General features: G+C 41.2%; 1 protein-coding gene across 2 annotated transcripts in view; it reads right to left on the bottom strand.

The window, feature by feature from the left end:
• cntn1a (contactin 1a) overlaps window positions 1-16,962 on the bottom strand; it is a 58,297-nt gene that overhangs the window by 18,706 nt on the left and 22,629 nt on the right. For both annotated transcript variants that reach the window (XM_079346849.1, XM_079346850.1), the window contains exons 2-5: window positions 9,836-9,970; window positions 8,185-8,223; window positions 1,051-1,177; window positions 130-308 (exon numbers count right to left, since the gene is read on the bottom strand). In XM_079346849.1, the coding sequence (XP_079202975.1) occupies window positions 130-308; window positions 1,051-1,177; window positions 8,185-8,223; window positions 9,836-9,890 (400 nt within the window). In that variant the 5' untranslated portion in view covers window positions 9,891-9,970. The remainder of the gene's footprint in view (window positions 1-129; window positions 309-1,050; window positions 1,178-8,184; window positions 8,224-9,835; window positions 9,971-16,962) is intronic.

Genomic DNA, 16,962 nt, shown 5'->3' with positions numbered 1-16,962 from the left:
GCTGCCCTTGCAAAGTCAGTTTGTCTAATATGCATGAAAGTACAGCTCCAGGGCATTTCACAGTGAAATCTGCATGGTTCTCTACAGGGGGAGGGAAGAGGAGGGGGGGTTCACATCTGTGTCACTTACAGCCGAACTGGACCGAGGCCACTTGGCTGATGACTGTGCCGTACATGTTGGAGGCCAAACAGGAGTAATTTCCAACGTGTTGTGTTTTAACCGGGTTGCTGATGACCAAGTTTCCTCCGACTAAACTGTAGTGGCTGCCCCCTTCATCCAAGTCTACTTCTGTGTCCCCCTGCATCCACCTGCAGAAAGAACAACACAAAGGCCCAGTGGGTTTAATATGTGCAATATGAGAGAAATCAGTCCTGTTTGAATCCTCTTTAACAGTTATTTTCTTCAGGTATTGTGTCTTCTTGCATTCTGTAAAACATGAACAAAATAGTTTTGGATCAAAGAATTTACAGATGTTGTATTTTTGTGAATCACTCAGTGTAGCGTCCTGACGATGAACCCTCTTTAAACAGTTAATACCAGCCACAGTCGGAGCTAATTCTTTCCCCCTCTGACATCTCATTCAGGGCTCTCCGACTGTGAAACCGATTTGGGGACTACCACAGCTATAACATTTACATACATTTACATCTAAATTTAAACGGCTCAAGAAAAAAGGCTCTATATTCTTGAGCTGCAAAATGAGTTTATGAGACGATGCCCGTGCAGGAACAAATTTGTATTTGTTACCAGTTTTTTTTTCTTGGCATGTCATAATAATCATTTTTAGCATTTGAAGGAATGAAACATCAAAAACACAATATACAGATTTTACCTACAAACTGGCACTGCTGAATGGCCACACACACACACACACACACACACACACACACACACACACACACACGCACACAATAGTTAACTTTGAAGCTGCAGCTAGATATAGATTCATGTGACCTGGGCATTAACAGGCAGATCCTAAAATAGTCTGAAAACAGGCTGAGTGATGGCGTGCAGCGTGATGACACACGCGTTGTAGAGAGCATATGTTACTTGTATGTAGCAGGTGGACTGGCCCGGGCTCGGCAGGTCATGGTGATTTTTGCCTCGGGCGACTCCTCCGGGTAGATGGTATCCACCGGCTGCTCCTCAAACACTGGCCCGTAACCTGTGGCTTCGTCTGCACACAACAAACACACGGCACCAGGGTAAACAACAATAAGCTGGGTCAGACTTACAAACGGGTAACATAGAGCTGTCAGAGCTCCAGGTTTGTCTGGCAGTTCTAGGGCAGATCCATCAAAACGAGACAGCAGGGTTCAGATGGAACAGAGAAAAATAACATACCCCAGTCGACTGTGAGTTTGCCCTGCGGGGACCTTTGGTTATTACCTCGATTGCTAAATCACAGATTTTTAGAGAAATCCAGGGTGAAGTTTATCCTGTCTCTCTCTTCTTTTTCAAGCCTGATGCTGAGTAATAAACCATTGCTTTCTATTTCAAATCACAACTTCACACTAATTATGACAAAAATAAGCTCACTCAGGTGCCAAACCACAGTGACACACTCATCTATTCCCAATGAATACGATATTGTTAGAAGCTATTACAAACCCTGGACCTGGATATGCTCACTTGACTTATTATAATCCAATCCCGTTATTCAGACTGCATGTGTCATCCTGCAGAGGCAAATACAGGGAGAGGAGTCTTGTTGATGAGAATGTCTTTCTTGGTTCAGTCTCTCTTTTACACTATCAACATGCACTGACAATTAGCCCCAATTACTCATTAAAACAGACAGACATCACGAGCAGAGGCATGAATAAGACATAAAAACAATGCCTGGCAATGAATAAGCAATGAGGTGAAATGTTCTCAAACGCTGATTATTCTCTCAGATCAAGAGTGTGTGTAGGTGACTGCAGGAATACAAATGTGTGCGAAGGAGTGTGCGCGCACACGCGCGCGAGTTATTCCCCTGCGTGTCTCGGGGTTTTCAGAGAGCCCAGCTGACACCTCAATGGGGAGAAGCTGGCTCTTTCAGACAGTAATATCCTGCTTGTGTCTGTTCCTCCAGCCAGGCCTGCACTCGTTCTTCTGATTCAGCCGCTTTGAAAATGTCTGACTGACTGACGAGGCGCAAACACAAGACGCACATATTCAGAATATTCTGCCACAAATATAACTGCATTTCAACTACTGTTTACTTCCCCGAAGACAGGAAGATGAAGATGAACAGAATGAAAAGAAATTAAAAAGCAAACATAAAAAAAAACAAAAAAACATTACAGCAGCTGTGTTGTCTTTGAATTCTTTGAGACTGATGCAGAGTAATCTGAAGTACCAGATGCATATTTATGTGCCTGTGCGTTACGGAATTACAAAAAGCAATAATCCTAACCAAAACTGGTAACCACTCGTGCAAGTTAGCAGAGCCCTTCGCGCACCACAACAGCCAACCAGGAGAGAGCTATTAAGACATACGAAGACAGGATCCCCTCCTACTGACACACTCCAGCAGCCAACCGTGCGCAAGTGCTTGACATTGATGCAAATCCCAAGGACTCTCGAATTACTACTGGCAGAGAGAGAATTAAACATTCTCTCTCTAAATGGGGCATTGTGGGGCTGATGGAAGGCAAATTAAGTGGGAAACAGTGTTCTGGGAACAAGGGAGAAAGAAAGAAAGAAAGAAAGAAAGAAAGAAAGAAAGAAAGAAAGAAAGCAAAGACAAAGACAAAGACAAAGAAAAGAGCAGATTTGGAAGTAACAGACTCCCACTGTTAAGTGGAGTAAAGGGGGTGCGGTGACCCTATTCGACTGCTGCACTTAGATCACTCTTCATGAGACTCCGATAACTGCTTTGCATGTAAATATGAAATATAAATATGGGCTGGGCTGGAGGAGGGAGTCACTGCAGCTCTGCTACAGTGCTAAAATCGCAGTTGGAGTGGAACTCTGAGAGAGGAGCGCTGGTGCCATTTCTATCCTTTTCCTGCAATGTGGGAAGTGACAGATGGTGAAGGGGAGTGCTGAAGCAAGGCCACATAAGGACCACTGCCTGGAGACTCACACTGGCCTCTCACATTCTCTCTGCCTAGTTTCACTATCTCTTCTCTGACCACCCTGCATCTCTCTAATCTATATCTTACCGTCGCGCTCTGCTCCTCTGTCTTTACCTCTCTGTGATTTCTTTCTTTAGGCCCTTTTATACTGAAGCTCTCTGAGCTGTCCAGTTAGCCATGCCGGCTGCAAGGCTCCAAGAAAGGCAGCTGTAGTCGGATAGTCTAACAAAACTTGCATCAATAAAGAATATCTTTTGGATGGCTTGCCATTTCATTTTCTAGAGACGGTTTCAGCTGACTTTGGTAAACCTTTAATCCCATGGTTAACAACCTTTTTCTCCACAATTGAAACAGACAGATGAAGACGACAAGTGTCTTGATTTGTCATTGGCGATGGCCCATCGATCAATAAATACAAATTCAATATGACCCCACATGGGGTTGGGATGCCAAAGTTATCCAACCAAGGTGACATTTTCATCTTTTTAATCCAGTGAAAATGTGTGCAGTTATTTTTGATGCTCTTAAAATGAATCATTGTGTTATTTGTGATTTTTGCCTCTCGTCTAGATCCAACTTTTCAGTTATTCAGTAAGTTATCAAACACATATTTATGTGGAAAGCAGTCATTACATTTTATAAAGACTATGGTAAGTCTCAAAAAAGTCTTCTAGTGCCAACAGCACTTTTGACTTTTGTTTAACTGAAGCCTATAACTTCGATGAAAGGCCATCAAGCAACATCTGTGATTCCTACCTTCTATTCGTTTAACATTGCTTTAGAGCAGGGTAGAAATCAATTAAAAAAGTCTCATGTAGTTTGTGCGGTCAAATTGGTGCAATAGTCAACTTTACACAGACTTAAACTACTAATTGATTGATTTATTTGGCATCTTAGCATGATCACTGAAGCTTTAGATTCACCGCACTGCCCTTCAGAAGAGCTGCACTGAGCTGCTATCATTGCTGCAGACACTCTTATTTTTAACTCTGATACTTGAATGATCAGCCTTTCATAATCTTTCAAAGCCTCCTACTGTATTCCCTTACAAAGTCTTTACAGGCTTATCCCAAACATGCAGGATTTGTTTTGTCCAAAATACAGAGGATCTCTCTTCAACTCCCCAAAGCTACATCTCAGTTTGAGTCTCTTTTTCATTTCCTCTCTGCCTCTGTGTGTCTCTCAGGTTTTCTTTTTTCCCTGAATAACACTCTCTCTCTGTTTTGTCTTTGTGCTTACGTTCACTGTGGATGTCCTGAATTGACCTGCTTTACAGGAAAATAATTATTTACACAATAGTCAATGGAGAGATCCCCCCCTCCCCCCTCTCACACATACTGCATATCGCTATAACACGCTAATACACACGCACACATGTGTCTTCTGGACTTCCTCATTATCAAACAGAAAAGTTAATACCTGAAGAGCAGATGAGTTTAGACTCTGTTGAATTTAAAATAACAGCTTCCAGCTTGTTATTTCAGGAGCCTGCTATCTTCCCCGTGCATGTAACATCTTTAATGAGGCCCCAATTACTCATTGAGGTTTGGGGTTTCATTTCGAGGTGCATTACAATGAGATGTTAATCTGAAACAGCAAACATCAAACTGCTGCATTCGGTCCAACTCGTTTGATTACTTTCATGTGAAATGTCTTTTGTTAACATTTCCAGCTGTTTTTGATGTTTTTGTTTTTAACTGATTTTACTTTCACGTCTAAATCGGAACATAATTACTCTAAATCCCAAAAGGAATGTATCCTCTGAAGGATCGTACTTTACACACAGCTGTGTTTGGGCTTCATCTGCTGCATGGTCTGTTTGCATAACCAAGAGAGTGTCCAAGTGGGACAGATACCATATTGTTTCCTGGAAGCACAAAAAGCACAGTGTGGCAATAATTACCCACAAGCCTTTGAGCATCCGAATGAGGCATGGTGGCAGAGCAAATAGTCCCTGGGGTAAAAAAAAAAAAATCTACTTCTTTAATTTTTGATGCTGAATGATTAATTATTCTGCCTCACAGCCAGCCAAACTCTTCTGTGTCAGAGGTGAGAACATCAGGGTGGGGGTACCAGTGCTCAGTGCAGAACCAGATGTTCTATGAAAAATATGTCAAAAGAAATTATTGTTCAAAAAGCCGATTGCAACAGGGCATTGCAACTCAAACTGTACAAACAAGAGGGTGAATATGGATGTTGTTACAGGGCATATTAATTTTGAAACCAGCTGTCTAATATGGTTGGAAACACGACTGAAGTTGTTTGGGCATCTCTGCGTTGATGGTGATGATGTGTTATAATTATTGGCAGTATATTAGAGTTTGCAAAAAACAAGGAGCTGACATTGAGTGATTTAGGAAGCATGGAATCTAAAGCAATGGTCTGACCTTTAAGTCTGTGGCATTGATGTTTTTATCCTTTATTACTAGACCCTCATCTTTATCGAAGATTGACAAATCATTCAAAAATAAAGACCTACAGTAAGCTGCATTTTCTTACGACATGCTGTTTTATGTCCGCAGACAAGTGGATAAATGTCAACATGTCCAAGAGGTGACAGTGCAGAACAGGAACTCAGACTTAACAAATCTAAAACGCTCTGTGTTTCATGCAGAAGGAAAACACGAATGGAGGGAAACATAACATCTTTCAACTCTGCACAGGATCTGTCAACAGTTCAACCTGCATCTCTACTTGTTCCCCAGCAATAAATCAGCAAGCCTTCCTCTGTCCAATTTACCCCTCGCTGAGAGTCTGCCTGATTTTCCTCCCAAAGAAAAACACATACATATGGTGCAACTCTGAGCTACAGATCCAGAGGAAAACACTGACAGTACAGCAAACGACAACTTGCTCTACAAAGCAGAAGAACAAGATTATCTGAATGAACAGTGCTCTTCATTTATTATTTATGCACACAGAATTACTCCAGAAAATGACTCCAGTGGTTTTGGAAATGGAGAGGATGCCCCCCCTTTTTGTTGTAAATCTTCTTTTTTTTTTACATTTAACTATGCATCATGTTTATATTTGATATTCATTTTGCCCACAGAAAATGCATGTTCTTTCTTGCAGAGTTAGGTACAGTAAAAGATCAATATGAACTATTTTTAGACTATTTCTTGGCTGGGCACAGTGACTTCCTGGAATCTTCACTTGTTGCCTGGCAACTATGAGCCAATCTGCCCCGCCAAGAAATAGTTTAGCACATAAAACACCATGAAATCCTTTTTTTTTTTTTTTGTCATTTTAACTACGTTTTAGTACAAATAAAACCAGTGAGACACCGCTTGTTGATCAAGTTAGCTACTGTACAACCTAGTTTTCAGTCTTTATGCTAAGCTATTTAGTAAATGGCATGTTAATCTACACACATGAGAGTGACCATCAGATAGAAGATTATTTGATGTAGATGTAGGTGTTGTAAAGCGATTAACTGTAAGATGTCACCTTTACAGCTTCTATGGCAAAGGGTATATAGATCTATCTATCTGTCTGTCTGTCTGTCTGTCTGTCTGTCTGTCTGTCTGTCTGTCTGTCTGTCTGTCTGTCTGTCTGTCTGTCTGTCTGTCTATCTATCTATCTATCTATCTATATATATATATATATATACATATATATATATATATATATATATACACACATACACACACACATACATATATACATATATGTATATATATCTTACAGAAAGTATGTACGTTTTCAGTGGAAAGAAAGAGATATTGCTTTTTCAACAGTGGTCGCCAAACAGACCCAAACCACGTGTTCCTCACAGAAGCTTAAAATAACACACAAAACCGTTTTAATTTAAAGCACCATACAAATGATTTTGTTTTTCTCTCCCTCATCATGCCATATTCGCTCTAATCACCATCCTGGATTCATCTGCAAAGCCTAGCATAAGAAAGATGTCCATTAAGACACATTCACATCTGCAAGTAGGAGAAATCCAGGAATAACAACACTGAAGAGAAACATGACCTCCAGACAGATTGTCTTTTGTCCTGTCTTATTGAGGATCAAGAGAATGGAGCCGTCTGTCATGGAGCCGGTCCTTAACAAATCCTGACAGGCAGAGATACTATTGTGCTCAGTCCACCTCGGGGGATGTGCTGGACAGAAGGTGGACGGAGCTGCAAGTGAAATTCATTTAAATCTGACATTCTTCTGTCTTGCTTCTCGTTGTAAATTACTAAAACAACAGTGTACAAAAGATTGAGTTAATGTGCGGAAACTAAGCAGACATTCATTATCATACATTCACAATGACATGTTATGTATTTTGTTTTGATTACTGCTTCATTACATCGCTATGATGGTCTTGCTTTCTGCTTTGTAGCCCTCGACTATAAATCACCCCGAACTCCAAACTCCAAGGCCACCACCTCATCAACCTGCTGATAAACCGATGCTGTTTGTGGTTTCAAAGACTATAAATCAAAATCGAAACCAAGAGCCCTATTTTTCACATTTCAAGTGTTTCCTTGTATGGTCTTGATTGAAGTTTGCAGGCAGGGGTCTCATGAATTCTTCAAGGCTACTTTGGAAGAAGGAAAACTGCATCATGTACAATAAAAACACATCACTTGACAGACAAGTGACCTCCGTGGTTATTAAACACCCTGAGGCCGAGGTCAGACTTCATCCTTCAAGCCTCATCACCGCTGATTCTACATTCTGCGACCTTTTGGTGCGGAAAACAGATCAAAGTTCGATTCATAACAACACAAGAACACTGAAGTCATAGAAGAAATGAGTCTGATTTTCAATTGGTCGGTGAAAACTCATCATGTTATTTCTTAAGACCCTCATTTCATAGGCAAAGTGTTTAAGAGGGGTCTTTTAAATCTATAGAGCTGGATGCCTCATGGGAAAACACTCAGCAGAGAGGCTTGTAAACATATAAATACGTGTGTGTGTGTGTGTGTGTGTGTGTGTGTGTGTGTGTGTGTGTGTGTGTGTGTGTGTGTGAGTGTGACAAAAATCTTGTGGTTTTACACAAGCACTAACCATGAGCACGCATTCTCATAATTATCACATACTTCATGTTTATGCTGTGTTTTATAAAAGCACAGGGACTTTTGTTTCCATAATTATTGGAGATGTTAAGTCTTACCTCCATAAAAGTCGGGTACCTCCCCATGCGTCGATGCATCTGTAATCGTACACAAAAAAGAAAGGATTTCAGCCTGGTTCATATCGAACCAGGAGGCAGCAAATACTGACAGCTTGGATTTTAACTGGTATTCACTTCCTGTGTTCCTGGACTTCAATGTATTACTCTCGCTTCTTAAGGGGAGCAACAACAAAGAATATATCAAGGCAACACATGTATCATAGTGAAAGTTCTTCAGATGGTGCAAGTCTTTGACAGGATCCCTTTTGTTGCCAAGAATGTGATGAATGACTGGAAACAGCATTAAGGACTGAAAATTGCCGCCTGGCTGGGCACCATCTTTGTGGTTTTTTCCACTACATCCTGTTTTCTCTAAAAAGATAGAAAACTAAAGGTTGGCTTTGAGTGGACGCGACATTAAATCACTCTGAGGTGCTACTTTCAAATGGCAAAGTACACGACAATAATGAGAGGATACAATTACACAAAGATGATAAACACTCTGAAGTGTTAGATTCTGATTCATCCCTTTAATCTATATTGTAATGGGGCTTTACTAAGGGCCAGATGAACCTCCACACATTCCTTTGTCTGTAATTTAATGAGCAGCCATTGCCCAACTAGAACAAATGAACTGGCTGGTGTGGGAAAACAGAGGAAGTGGTTTCTTTTTTCAGACAGTTCATTTCAGTGTTGCAGTTCTCTGACCACTTTGCTTTGCATCAAACACAGCAGTATCACAAAAAAGGAATAAAAACTAAGAGAGCCCGAAGAAATGTTCCATTCCAAGCACACACTTGCTGGGCTAAGCCCATCAAACAAACACTGGCTCTGTAGCTTTTTCTAAAAATGTTAGCTTTTTTTTGTTGTCCTTAGCATATGTGTGCATTTCTGATTTTGCAGTCATTGCTCACATTAAAAACACTCTCATTTTAGTCAATTGAATCAGGCTTCTTTTTTTTATCCCCTGAAGCTAATCACTGATCAAATTCCTGTTGTTTCTTAAAGCTGTCAGTTAGCAGCTTGTTAGCAGCTTGTTAGCAGCTTGTTAGTAGCTTGTTAGCAGCTTGTCGGCTTTGTTCAACTTGACAGTCAAGGGTTGACGTACGCTTCTATCCAAGCTGACAGCCACCTGTGGGACGTTCATGCAATGTAATTAGAGCCTAAAATCTGGTTCAGTATTAGCTGACAGTTTGAAAACTGTGTTTTTGGACGGTTATCCTTGAAAGACGAAGGACATACGAGTGGAGCTAAATGAGTAAAGTCCTTTTGATTTGTGAGTGCAGCTCAGCAGCGATGTTTGAAAAGAAAGCTCTTAACTGCCTCGACTGCCAATGAATCTTTGACTTGTTTTTTGGATGGCTATATTTGTGCGATGAAGGACAGACAAGTGTAACAGAGTCAAGTTAAACACAAATATTCTCCTTGATATTTGGATGCTTCTAAAAGGCGACGCATGAAAGGAAGTTTCTGAGAGAGCAGACCGTTACTACAGCTGAACTTATTACCTCATCCCACAAATCACGGATGTAGACATGTTTTTACTTCATCTGTAGCTCAAAGCGGAGACTATTATCCTTACACATTCATACACTTCCCACAATCGGTCTGTTTATGAAGCTATTCCTCTTCAGCTCAGTGTGATACCGACCTGCAGGGGAGAGCGAGAGGACCAGGAGATGGAGGAGCAGGAGGAGGTGCAGCATGATGTTGGACTGAGGACCACCTGGTGGGGTTACAGCGAGAAAGTCAGCTGGTGGAACATTAGCAGGACTGCCTGGTTTTCCTAAAGGAGACAAAAGAAAATGGAGCCTTTGTACCAATGTACAAATAGTATGACAAGACATTCAAGTGTCACACAATAAACAATATCTAATTTATACAAAACAAACAAAAAAGACAAAAAAAACTGTACATTTAAATCCTGTTTCAGTGCAGTTGTGCAAACTAAGGAAAGTCACCCATGGTATTATTATACTAGAGTTGTGATATTACTGGATATTAAAACTCTGACATGATTCCAGTAAAAATCTAAACAAAGTCTAAACCTGACTCTTTTCCACGGCATTCAAATCCAAGACTTTCTCCCCTCATAGTGGGTCAGTTCTAATTTTTTAAATACAAAGAAAATGCAGGCAAACTCATGCACACTGTTTAAACTGCACAAAGACTTTGTCACGTCATTTCAAACTTTGGAACGTAGCCAACATAAACGTGCATTATAGAAAGTGTTCAGAAAAGCTTTTTAGTTAGAAATGTTGTTGAAGCTCCTCAGTTAGTTTAAAAATGGCAGTCAATTTCAATACTTTAATCATTAAAACCATGGAGATGTTCAGGTTTAAAACATGTGGTTTCAAAACGTTTGACAACCTTTTATTATAGTCATCAAGCTACAGAGCTACAGAGACAGGATAACCATGGCAGTCCATTGTGTCCTCTGACTGTATAAAAAAATGTGACACAGACTGCAGCAGGTTTCCTTTATCTTATTTACATTTTGAAACTCATGAACTTTGAGTGTGAAAACATTGATTTCATCTGGGCTGCTTAGTTTTCAGATTAGATGATGTCTCTTCAAGATTCTGAAATACATTCTTTCGAACCAGATCATGTTTTACCCTTTGTTTTATATCCATGCACTGGTACATTACAAGGAGCGTGTGCATCATATGAGTGCATTACTGTGTTTATCACATTCACACCAAGTGACGACCTTGACCAGTCGCTGCCTCCAGCCTGCAGGTGAACCGCAGGCTGCAGCATCTTCACTGAGCTTCTGCTTCCCGTCAGCCTTGGAGGCTAAAGCTCCTTGATAAGTTGACGCCTGATGAATGACATTTCGACAGTTGCCAGATGAAACCGTGAGCTTGGTTTAGCTGAGTCAGTGTCTCGCTGCTCATTCACTCATTGCCCCTAAGACTTTAACACCACACCAGCAGACACCAGTGCACTTCAGCCATCAGCCTCACACCAAGTAACACCAGGAGAGAAGCAACAGCTGTCTGACTGTAGCGTGCTGAAGACGCAGAGTGGGAAGTAACAGAAGAGGTAAAAACACTCCAGCAACACTTGTAGTATGAAGATCAACCATGTCAAAAAAATTAGACCTGAGTGTGAAGTGCTGACAGAGGCAAAAACTAGAAACAAGAAGTTCTTCAAATGTCTGATTACAAATCACACTCAATACAAATGTCTTCAAGTTATTTGTCCAAAATAATTCAGAGCACACTGAAAAATATCTTTTTAAAGAAAGCAGGCGATGAGTCAAATATGTTCAGACTGACAAGACGAGAGAAACTACTGTAAAAGACTAACATGAGAGCAAGGCATATTAAAAGGTCTTCAGTTATCGATGTATCTGTGAATACCTCAAACATTAAGAATAATTTGTCTCCATTTAAATGTCTGGGGAAAAAAACAGTCATAAAACTGTCTGCTCACACTGTCGCTTCTATATGAAGTGATAAAAATGTAACTGTCCTCTATAAAAAGGTCTCGATGATTTAAATCTAATAAAAACGTCGGTGTCAGACTGTGGATCTGATTCTTGTCTTAAGACTCCGATTCATTTTCTATCATGATCTAACTTGTGATCAAGATCCCGACTAAAAGTTGGACTTCAGTGCCTTGCCGGATGCACAGGTTTCACCACGAAGGAGAAGTCGAGAAAACTCATTTGCACCAGGATGTGTTGTCAGTCTCCTTGCTTCTCCACTGCTTACACTCTCTTTGGGAGAACGCTGTCAAAACTCACCGCCAAACATAACACCTTCATATATTCATTCACAGGTATCACCATGCTGTCCATTCAGTCGCTGGTAGTGTAAGAGCGCTGTGTGTTGATGAGTGAGTAATTGAACACGAGGCAGACACTATTGATTCTTTGTGCAGGAGTCTGAGGTGTCAGCTGGCCGACACTCAGAGGAGTGACGGCAGGATTGAGACCTCAGCGCCCAGCAGACAAATGAAGACGCATTACAGAAAAGGGATTAGGATAGAAGAGAGCTCCGCGTCGTTTCGCAGCTTTGTCGCACAAACAAAACTGCACTTACATGAAGACTAAACACACAAATTGGCGGGGACAAAAGAGCAGACTTACTATAAAACATAGAGAATAAGTTGGACATAATGTCCAGGCTGTACAGCTGCAGGAAAGCAGAAGGGGGGGGGGGGGGGGGGGGGGGGGGGGATTTCATCTTCACGCTGGCTGGTATCCTAGCAACACCTTTCAAAAAGAGCAGTTTGTGTGCTGCGGGGGGGGGGGGGGCCTTTTGTGACCGCCAATGAAACTATGCAAACACTCATTTTAATCTGGAACAAAACTGCTGTTGTGGAACCGAGACCTAGGGTGCTCTCCTTATTTATTAAAGACACTCGTCTCTGCACGACGGACAGCAAAAGCACAAGACAAATTGATTAAAACTCACTCCACTCGTTCCGTTTCTCCATCCTCTTCATGCTCCAGCTATATCCTTTTCTGTAACTCATGAATGATAAATGATCTTAATAGATGCACTTAGCAGATTATGGGAGACGTAAAGGAGCCTTATTACAGCGTCACAGCACATAGTGAGAGCACCGATCCCATCTATATCCATTAAGGATATATCTGTTAATTCACTGAAAAAAAAAAGAAAGAAACATAGCAGCACATAGAAAGGCAGTATGCTCTTATAATCAGTATTAATGGGACCTCCTACCTCTCCAGCCTGAATGCACGCGATGCGAGCGCTCTAGTCATCATGGTAAATCACACAACCCAGACGTGACAGCTTTCAAACAAGGCCATTTCTTCTCCCTCATAAATCACACCCTGGACGTTGCCATAGCTATTACTACTCATGGTTTGATTTTTGGTGTGGGGTGGTGTGGGGTGGTGCTTCCCTTTCCTCCACCCAAGCTCTGTGAATTTCAATCTCTTTTTTTTTTCTTTCTTTTTTTTTTAGTCCCTTTAGAATTCTCAATCTTATTGCTCAGAATCAGAAATGATATTACAGACAGAAGAAGCCGCAGGGGGCAGATTCTGGGATCTCCCTGCCGCACTCCAGTGACCAATACTGTCATTTTTGCTTTTTATCATGACCCCACAAGCCCCTTAGGGCGCCATAGGCTAAGTGAAAGTGAATGAAACCCCTCCTTTTCTGTGCTGGGCCTGATGTGTGCTGAATAATCAAGAAGGGGAACTTTGCAGAGACGTCTTGCGTTATCGGCTGTGGCAGCTCCAGTGATGTGGGGGGGTTGGGGGAGACTGAGAGGAAAGAGGATAGGTTGGAGGAGAGGATGATGGAGCAGTCAGCGTGTCAGACTTCAAAAACAAGATGCTGCTCCCCCACACCCACTCCACACACAAACACAATCAGGACCACCATCACTATCAGTCATTAACAAGAGATTTGCAGTAATCCTGAAAGAGGAAGCTAAGATGGGGTTAACGCTGGATTGGTCTTAATCAGTTGGAGAAGGCGAATGAGCGTTGCTTAAAGAGGGTGTCAGCTACTGCAGCATCTCAGCCATGTCTGCGTTCAACAGGGCTGTAAACATGTTTAGCAGGAAGCTGACTTTTTGCTGCTCTTTTCTTTTGTTTTTTCCATCTGAAATGATAAAACCCTAAACATCCCTGACCTTTGAACTTCTTTGAACTCATGCATAAAACATACATACCTTCTGCAAACAATTTGCATGAGCCGATGGTGGTTGACAACGAAAATCTGTTGTGTCAGATCAATTTAAGGCTAGCGAGTTATAATACATAACTTATAGCTAACCAGATATCAGAAATATAAAGATCTGTGTATGACTCACAGATGACAAGAAAAGCAAACAACGATTCACCTGGGGTAGTCCGACTAGGAAATATTGTAATTTTACAATGAAGTAGTGTGAAGTATTCTTAATATTTTATCACACAGGTATCCTCGTATGTGATATTGACACAGGACTTTCTCATTATAATATTTAAAGTGCCCAAATGTCTAGAATATCCTATCAATGTTTTTCTTTCCACGCTTGTTTTACGTCACACATTTTTGTAGTGTAGCAGAAACCGTTTAGTCTCATCCCAAAGTGTCGCTGGGAATGAAACAGGAAGACAGAGAGAGTATTATTGATCCAGATGAAATAAGGATGAAACATTGAGGCATTGGCTCTGACATCCTCTGAGACAGTCAGCATGGACTTAGTCTGGTTTAAGGGGCATTACTGTTCAGTCTCTTTTGGCTTGATTTGTCCCGAGCATGCTGTGGTCAGTTTTGTTTTTTCTCATTCACAATCTGGAAATTCTCATGTGCCTCACAGCTGTCCAGTAAAAACCCATTTTACCATCCCTCCACTGAGGCACGACTAGAAAATATCTCGCACAAAAACATTCAGAACAGATTTCTTTGTAACATATCCTGCTTGGTTAAATAAAAGTATGCCTTTACAATGCTAAATATAGACACCCCGTGTGACAAGCTCATCTCTTAAATATAAAAAGAAAAAGTAAAAGAGAGCAAAGTGTTTCATACCTGCTGAGATCAGACACCTGATACGACTTCATTCTGTTTTAAAACGTAAAACCCAGCATGAAACACAAGCTGCCTTTTTGATTTCCGAGCTGAATCAGTGAAATTTCACCACAAAGCAGTCGGGACGTGTTCTCTTAAATCAATTTATTGACTTTGTTTTCCAAACGAGCCGTAGCACTCTGTGAGTCTCCGCCTCCTCGGCTCTGAAAGGTTCACTCTGTTCCTTTAAATGTCTGTGTAGAAAATAAGACTGGACTTGGCTACAGCCAAACAGGTTTATATCTCCCTGAAGACCAACACAGGGATTCAATTAAATAAAGGATGGAGACACAGGCTATCCAAGCCTATTACACAGCAGATAAAGAAGTAAGCCCAAGACACAAACACACACAACTACCCCTGCAAAAGGAGATGCGTTCTTCTTTGCCAGCTTTATGTACTTAGTAGAAAAAAAATAACTTAACTCCTCCGTGGACAGAATTCTGTTTTCGCTTATTTTTTCTTGTCATAATCAAAACAGCCATTTTCTTTGTGTTCCTTTCAGCAGGATATCTTGTTACTGATGCTCCTTTACATGGAAAGCTGGTGAAAAAATTACCTCCTTACAATAAGCGCTCTAATTGAAGCTAACCTTTAGAGTGTGCATTCAGTTTTCCAGCCGTTACTCTTGCTGTGGTGCACACACATTCACAGGCTGCTTTCACCTGCAGAAACAGCCCTGGTACCTGCTGAGCCCCCTGAAAACACACACACACACACACACACACACACACACTGAGTATGGAGCACAGTATTATTCATGATGTAATCCAGCTGCAGATGATCCAGTCATGGCTCGTTCACTGTGTCACTCCGTCTCTCCTCCCCTACCTCCTTCTCCCTCGCCTCACTCCGCCTGTCTGCCTCACCCAATAGAAGCAGTCATGCTAATGTAAGCTATTTATCCCAACCCCTGCCGTCAACACAATGTCCCCAGGGGCCACACAGGCTCAGCTACCTCAGCTGACCTGCATATCAATGACACCAGCCATTATAGTCCTGAACATTTGGAGCTGGACTCTTTATATCCCATTATATCAAAATAATTCATATTAAAGATGAGGGCAGGTCATTTACTCCAGATACACTTTTTAATATGTTAGTTGAATATGTCTTTATGTCCTGACAGTAATTAATAACTCAAGTTCTCTGAAAAATAAACAAAAACAAAATCCCTCATCTGTGGCAGTAAACATGTAAATAGTTCGACCACGTTTTATTAAACCAGCTGTTGTAAAAGGTTAACATCCCTGACTGGAGGATCCATAGAGGTCATCGTATCTTTAAACGTTTCAGTTTGAGCATTCTTTGAGTCTGGGCTTTGACAGAACTAAACACATCAGCACGCCTCGTCCTAATCGTTATGTCCAAGAAAGCATTAAGGGCGGGAAGATGGGGACATAAAGGATGTGTCTGTGGTCTGGCAGGTCATAAACTTGGCATCATAAATATCCACATGGACCATTATAGCATTTTTAATTTGATTAGGGATAGAAATCCAGTACGAATGAATCCAATAGCCGAGCGACTTAATCAAGTGTGACGTCTGTCATCTGGCTTTGTTTCCATTTGGTGTTTACATACATCACTGAAGTCTCTGACATAAGTGTAAAAAGCATCCAGAGGTTTTATTCGTAACTGTGAAGCGTTTTGACCTTTTACTGCACCAGCTGTGAAATTGTCAGATAAATTCAGTGGATGAGAAATAGTCAAGAGAAAGCCCCAGATATGAAAGTGCCTCCAAGTATGGTAAGTATGTTACATGGTGGATGATGAACTGCCGTACAGGCAAAGGTCACAGGAGACGTTCGCTCGATAAAGAAAGAGTGCTCAGCTTAATTACCTCATGGCACATCTGTCCTCTAAAGATATTGGCTGAGGTTCCTATACAGCGACATGCGTTCACTAATGGCCACATACTGGGCTGTAAATAACAGTTATTACAGAGTGCTGCCTGCACTTTATGGCGAAGCTGCAGAGATAAGGAAAGGAGAGCTCATATTATGTTAATGAATGCATCCAGACGTATACTGAGAAAACAATCCAAACCTTCAAACCGCACAAAGAAGTGTCGCGAGGCAAAGAGTGAATACGGTGCATTTATTCTGCAAACAATACAAAGATTAATCTAAGTCGAGTCTCCTATTCATCCTGTTATTGGATTAGAGGGAGTGAATCCAACATTAGGCCTCAGATTAACTTGAAAAATGGAACGTTTAAATGGAATCATAAC

The sequence above is a fragment of the Symphodus melops genome, assembly GCF_947650265.1.
Source record: "Symphodus melops genome assembly, chromosome: 6".
Lineage (NCBI taxonomy): Eukaryota > Metazoa > Chordata > Actinopteri > Labriformes > Labridae > Symphodus > Symphodus melops.
Note: the sequence above shows the minus strand (reverse complement) of the source record. Positions and strands in the feature narration are given on the sequence as shown.